General features: G+C 51.9%; 1 protein-coding gene across 1 annotated transcript in view; it reads right to left on the bottom strand.

Moving 5' to 3' along the window:
- Positions 1-6,658, bottom strand: part of GPT (glutamic--pyruvic transaminase) — a 43,675-nt gene extending 37,017 nt beyond the window's left edge. Inside the window, 1 exon segment of the mRNA XM_087931856.1 lies at positions 6,509-6,658. Coding sequence (XP_087787982.1) covers positions 6,509-6,555 — 47 coding nt within the window. The 5' untranslated portion in view covers positions 6,556-6,658.
- Positions 6,659-6,943: the final 285 nt, after the last annotated feature.

Here is a 6,943-nt window from a genome sequence, read left to right as displayed (position 1 = left end):
CCTCCTCCTGAGCAATCTGCTCTCTGCCTTGGGACCCTCCCTGTTCAAACTCCAGCCCAGCAAAGCAGAAATCCTGGGCTTCCTTCCCGGCAGTCAGAATTTCAACAGATGCAGCAGTCAACATTCACACACACACACACACACACACACGCACACACGCACCATGGCTCCCTAGGATGTCAGGAGACCTGGCCTGATGCCTTCCCAAGATCAACACTCCCCCCAGTCCAGAAATGGGGGGATGAGGGTAGCCCCCCCCCGTGGCTTTTGTGGCGGCCTGCCGGGCGGCTAGCGGAGCTGGTGGCAGACTCAGACAGTGAGGAGGTTGGGGAGGAACCTGGGCCAGTCCTGGAGGCTGAGGAAGGCTCAGATGAGGGCTCTGCGTCGGAGGCAGAGATGGGGCCAGGGCTGTCCGACAGATATCAGCTGCCTTCGGAGTCAGAGATCAGTGGGGAAGAAGAATAGCTGGACCCTATTCCCAGTGTGCGCATGCACAGAACTGCCCAAAGAAAAGAACAATTACAAACTAAGGGTCGACGTGGGAGTAAGGCCACAGGTGGACGGTGAATGGCCCCTCTCATCAGGATTAAAAGAGGAGCGAAAGGGGAGGGGGGCTTTTGCAGGAAACAATACATCCGTTCCAGCCGTGTGAAGATCTGTCTGTGCATCTCAAGAGACGCTTTGCTGAGTCCTTCCTTGTCAGCACTGCAGTTTGGAAATAGTTACTTGGCAGCTTTCCAGGCTAGATAAGGTCTGTGCTCCTAATCACACCCTGGAAAGACTGTTGGCCAGGCCTTTGGCGGACGGTGAATGCAAGAAATTCGCCTTCGTTTAAGAAAAGGGGTTTTGCCGGGACAAAGCGTCGGCTTAGTGCTCTTTGGAGGAAGCCTAAGTCAGAAGAGCATTAAAGGCCTTAGAAGACCACCGCTTGCCACCCCCAGACCCCCAAATAAGCCCCCACATTGAGCACTGAGGCTCCGTCATAAAAGTTACTAATTTGATTGTCCCAACCAGAGGAAAAGGCAGCGTTAGAACAGAGCAACTTTAGGATCATAGAATAATTCTGATTGTACTAATAGTACTTGTCTTACAACAGTTCATTTAGTGACTATTCAAACGGGTCTGAACAAAGCGATTTAGGACCGTTTTTCACACTTACGACCATTGCAGCCTCCCTGTAGCTCACCGGATCAAAAATTCGGACGCTTGGCAATGGATTCATAGTTATGACGGTCGCAGTGTACCCGGGGGGGTCACGTGATCCCCTTTTGTGACCTTCTGACAATCTGGGGAAACTGGATTCACTCAATGACCATGTTACTAACTGCACTATCAGAGCGATTCACTTAACAACGGCAACAAGAAAGATCATAAGATGGGGCAAAACGGACAGAATTGTCTCACTTAGTAACAGAAATGTTGGGCTCAGTTGCAGTCGTAAGTCAAGGACCAAGTTGAAGACAAAAGACAAAATCCTTGTGTGTCCAATCACACTTGGCCAATAAAGAATCCTATTCTTTTCTATTTTCTATTCTATTCTTGTCTTTTCTTTTCTATTTTCTATTCTATTCTATTTTCTATTCTATTCTATTCTATTTTCTATTCTATTCTATTCTATTCTATTCTATTTTCTTTTCTATTCTATTCTTTTCTATTCTATTCTATTTTCTATTCTATTCTATTTCCTTTTCTATTCTATTCTATTTTCTATTCTATTCTATTTTCTTTTCTATTCTATTCTATTTTCTATTATATTCTATTTTCTATTATATTCTTGTCTTTTCTTTTCTATTTTCTATTCTATTCTATTTTCTATTCTACTCTATTTTCTTTTCTATTCTATTCTATTTTCTATTCTATTCTATTTTCTATTCCATTCCATTCTATTCTATCTGTACACAACATAATTTTTTTCCATTCTCCCACCCAGTGAATTATCTTACAATAAATGACAGGCTAAATTCTGTGATAAATCCTAACTTGAATCCCAGTTTAATCTATGATCTCAACTCCCATATAACAGACAGTAAAACAGATCAAAGGCTTGGAACGCAGGTGTGCGAAATGCTAAATTGGGTTGATGCTAACCTTCATTAGATTAGGATTTGGGAGGTTTAGCTTCTGGGGAATATCCAGCCTGTTTGGCCAGCATATAATTCAATCTATGACATTAACACACACACACACACACACACACACACACAAAAGGTTAATTGAGTAACGTATGTTTTTTTGAGAGCCTCTCTCTTAGGTCTGTGGAGAAGTCAGCTTAGGATGTCAGGCAAACGTGGCCAGTTCGTGGAAGGCATTTGGGGTTAGACCACACACAGGTAGTCCTCATTTAGCAACGGCCCCGTACAACAAACGTTCACGATTAAAAAGTAACTTTGTGAAATAATTTATAATCTTTGCAGGTCTATGGAGCTAAAAAAGCTGAAGTAAGATCTTAAGTGCAATTCATGGTTTTGTTTAGTGTCCGCTTTGCTTAATGAGGGAGTGGCTGGTCCCAATTGTGGTCACTAAACGGGGCCTATCCTGTATTTAGAAGAATATCGCAAATTTGCCATGCAAAGCCGCAGTCATTCAGTCCAGGGACTGCAGAAATCTGCACAACCATCACTTTTCTGAAATGGTCTAAGTTCTCCTGCTTGAGCAGGGGGCTGAGCTAGAAGACCTCTGGAGGTCCCTTCCAGCTAACTCTGGACAAGAAAGAGAGAGAGAGAGAGAGAGAGAAAGGTGGGAGAGGGGGATTGAGAGGGGTGGGTGAGAGAAAGAGCGGGATCCAAGCTCTGTCAAGGACCTTGGAGTTCTCACCTCTAATGATCTAAGTGCTAGGGCCCACTGCAACTACAGAGCCAACAAGGCATTAAGAGTTGTGAACCTAATCCTACGTAACTTTTTCTCTGGTAATATCACACTACTAACTAGCGCATACAAAAAATTTGCTAGATCAATACTCGAATACAGCTCATCAGTCTGGAACCCACGTTATGTATCTGATATTAACACAGTCGAGAAAGTCCAGAAATATTTCACAAGAAGAGTTCTCCACTCCTCTACTTGTTGCAGGATACCTTAGGCCACCAGACTCGAAATTCTAGACCTAGAAAACCTTGAATTACGCCGTCTTTGGTCTGATCTAAGTGTGGTATATAAAATCATACATTGCAATGTCCTACCTGTCAATGAATAACAACTATAACAATACAAGAGCACACAATAGAGACAAACTCCAGGTTAACCACACCAAATTTGATTGCGAGAAATACGACTTCAGCAACCGAGGGGTCAATGTCTGGAATCCTCTACCTGACTCTGTGGTTTCTTCCCCGAACCCCAAAAACTTCAACCTTAGACTGTCTACTATTGACCTCACCCCTTTCCTAAGAGGTCTGTAGGGGGCGTGCATAAGCGCACCAACGTGCCCACCGTCCCCGTCCTATTGTTTCTTTTTATTTTTCTTATATGTATCCATGTATTTATAACTATGTTTTTTTGCTTATACCTATTATCTTGTAAGCAATTGACAAACCAAATAAAATATAAATAAATAAATAAAAGGGGGGAGAGAGAGAGAGTCAGAGAAGGATTGAGAGGGAGAGAGAGAGAAAGAGCAGGAAAGGGAGGGAGGGAGGGAGGGAGAGAATGGGGGGAGGGAGAGAAGGAGGGAGGGAGGAAGAAAGAAAGACAGAGAGGGAGAGAAAGAAAGAAAGAAAGAAAGAAAGAAAGAAAGAAAGAAAGAAAGAAAGAAAGAGAAAGAAAGAAAGAAAGAAAGAAAGAAAGAAAGAGGGAGGAAGGGAGGGAAAGAGAGAGAGGCTTTGCGTCCCACAGATGCACAAAACACAGAGCCAGGGAAGGAAAAATCCTAAATATTTTGTGGCTACGGACCACCAGGCTGGGGTGGCACAAGGGGACCCGGCTCTCGTCCCACCACAACCCCGGGGCCCCTTGGGGGACGTGGGGCCCCTCTCTTTCTCTCCCCCCCTCTTAGCCCAAGAGCTGGGGAAGGGGAGGGGGGTCCAGTGGGGAAGGGGAGACACCCACCCCCCTTGCAAGGCCCTCCACCGCAGCCGGGATCGCTCCCCTCGGGAGGCCAACCTACCTCTTGGGGTTTCTGGCTGGGAACCTTGAAGGAACCGACTGACGGGCATCTTATCAAGAAGCCGTTCAGATAAACCGGGTCAAAGTCTCCTTTGGGAGGCTGATCCCATAATCATTACCTCGCCAGCCAGCCTGGCTGCACCCAATCAGGAAGAGGGGAGACCCCGTGCCAACGCGAACACCCTCTCCTCCGCGGGGCCACCACGGGGCCCCCAACTGGGCCTGGAGAGGCCAGCCCCCCCCACCCAGTCCTGGGGGCCCCGGTGGGTCCCTTCAAGGAGGCCCTTTGCAGAGAGCATCGCCTGGGGGTGGGGGGGCGCACTTCTGGGAAGCAGGCTCAGAGAGAAAGAAGAGGAAGGGAGGGAGGGAAGGAGGGGAAAAGGAGGGAGGGAGGAAGGAAGAAAGGAGGGAGGGAGGGAAGAAGAGAGGGAAGGAAGAATGGAGGGAGGGAGGGAAGGAGGGAAGAAGGGAGGGAGGAAGAATGGAGAGAGGGAGGGAAGGAGGGGAAAAAGGAGGGAAGGAGGGAGGGAGGGAAGAAAGGAGAGAGGGAGGGAAGAGGGAAGGAAGAATGGAGGAGGGAGGGAAGGAGGGAAGAAGGGAGGGAGGGAAGAAGGGAGGGAGGGAGGGAAGGAGGGAGGAAGAAGGGGGAAAAGGAGGGAGGGAGGAAGAAGGTTGGAAGGGAAGAAGGAAGAAAAGAGGTAGCAAAGATTGGAGGGAGGGGGAAGAAGAAGGAAGAAGAGAGGTAGGGAGGGAAGGAGGGAAGAAAGGAAAAAAGGAGGGAGGGAGGAAAGAAAGGAGGAAGGGAAGAAAAGAGGAAGGGAAGAAGAGAAGAAGGGAGGGGGGAGAGAAGGAGGAAGGGAAGAAAGGAGGGAGGGGGAGACACTTGGCAGGCAGAGATCAGTGTCCCCTCCCCAGCCAAGCCCCCAAGGCTGCCAGCCTCTGAGGGGACCCCACTCTTGGCCAGAGGCCCTTCTTGGGGTGTCCCGGTGGGGTTGTGGGAGCCATCAGGCCAGGCCAGAAAGTTGGGGCCCTTCTGTGGCCCTGGAGGGGCTCCTGGGAACTAAACCCTGAGGGGGCAGGGGAGGCAGCCCTCCCCAGCCGAATCTCACCAGGCTGGTGGGACCCCCCCTCTACCTCAACTATCCCACCTAGGGAGGCCAAAAGCCCCTTTCATCCCCCAACGCCCCATAATGGGAGTTGTAGTCCACCCAGTCCCAGGCGTTGCTGTTGTGGGTCCCAGGACCCCCAGCGCCCCCCAGCCCCAAGTTTTCCTCCTCCTCCCCTGCCGGGTCTCTCCCCCCACCCCAAGGCTGCCCTTCCTGGCTAGGCGCGCCCCCCCTGCAAGGGGGCAGGCCCCACCCTACCTGCGTGTGGGGGGGGGTCCCCACCTCCCCTTCTCCAGCAGGGCGCCCGCGGGCGTCGGTGGGGCCGACCTGGACGGACCCCGGGAGGGCAGAAGAGCAGGGGGGGCCCTGCTTCCCGGCCCCTCCAGCCGCCGGACCCCCGCCTGCAGGGCTGGGCAAAGCCGGGCGGGGGTCGCAGCGCGCCCGGCGCTGTATTTCAAGCCGCTGGATCAGCCGGCAGGAGTTGCCCGGCTTTTTTGCGCGATTCCTGCGCCTTTTGCGGGTTGCCTCCTTGGCGCGACGAGGGCACCGGTCACGGAACCAGCCCTCTGAGCATACGCAGAGGGCATCGCCTCTTAAGCCGTCGGGGAAGGAAGGAAGGAAGGCGAACCGGTGCCAGCTTTGCTTATTTATCCGAGGCCCCTCGGGAGGTGCCCACCCACCCAAAATGCCACCCATCCACCCCTGGCAGGGTAAAAATAGCCGGTGACGGATACGGGCAGACAATGAGGGAAGGAGGAGGAAGAGGAGGAGATGATCAAGGAAGGTGCCGGGTTAAAGGAGCCCAAGAATAAATCAAAACCTATCCAAGAATAGATGCCTTTTTTCTTTCTTTCAAAACTCTCGGGCTTTCCAAGGGGGCGGGGGCAGGGGGCTCTGGAAGGAAGCAGGTTGGTGTCCCCCCGTGCCCCAGGAAGCCAACCCCGATGGGTGTGCGTGGGGAAAAAGGGGTTTGGGGTGGAAACCGTCACCTTGGGTTGAAATCTTGGCCCCTGTTTAACTGGCATGGCGAGACTGGCAGCGCTTATGGCTGCCATCCTGACTTTCCGGTGGGCAGAGCATAGGTGTGGACTCTGGCGCCCCCCTCTGGCCAGGGCCCTCCTGAAGCCTCGAGGGTGTCCAGCCCACCCACCCCCTCCAGCCCACCCACCCCCACCGGCTTAAACCCCCCCCAAAACGCCCCCCCCAAAAAGGGACGGTGCCCCTTCCGGTGTGCCAACTCTCAGCAGGAGGGGCCGCCCGCTTGGCCCCTGGTGCCCTGGGCACCTTTGCCTGCCACTCACCTGGCCAAGCAGTGCTTAGAGAAGGCGCAGCTGACTTTGCCCGCCATGCCTGCCTCGCGAGGGGCTTAAGGAGGGGGGAACGGGGGCCCTGGCTCACTCCTGCCAGGTGACAGGCCGTCCTCCACTCCGGCGGACCCTCTGGCCGAGAAGGGACTGCCGGGCTCACGTCCTTCCCGCTGGCATTTGACACTTGTCCCTGCAGGGGGGTGAGGGGGATCCATTTCGGCACTGGGAGGCCGGCTGGAAACTCTGCCCGTCTGGGAAGAAACAGATGGGAGCACCAAAAGGGAGAGAGAGAGAGAGAGAGAGAGGAAGGAAGAAGAAAAGAAGAAAGGAAAGGAAAGGAAAGAAAGAAAAGGAAGGAAGAATAAAAAGAAGGAAGGAAGAAGGAAAGAAAGAAAGGAGATTGAGAGAAAGAGAGAGATAGAGAGACAG

This window comes from Pseudonaja textilis, chromosome 3 (assembly GCF_049901715.1).
Source record: "Pseudonaja textilis isolate UNSWEBS1 chromosome 3, rPseTex1.2, whole genome shotgun sequence".
Classification (NCBI taxonomy): Eukaryota; Metazoa; Chordata; class Lepidosauria; order Squamata; family Elapidae; genus Pseudonaja; species Pseudonaja textilis.
The sequence above is the reverse complement of the archived record's forward strand: the minus strand, read 5'-3'. Positions and strand labels throughout refer to the sequence as shown.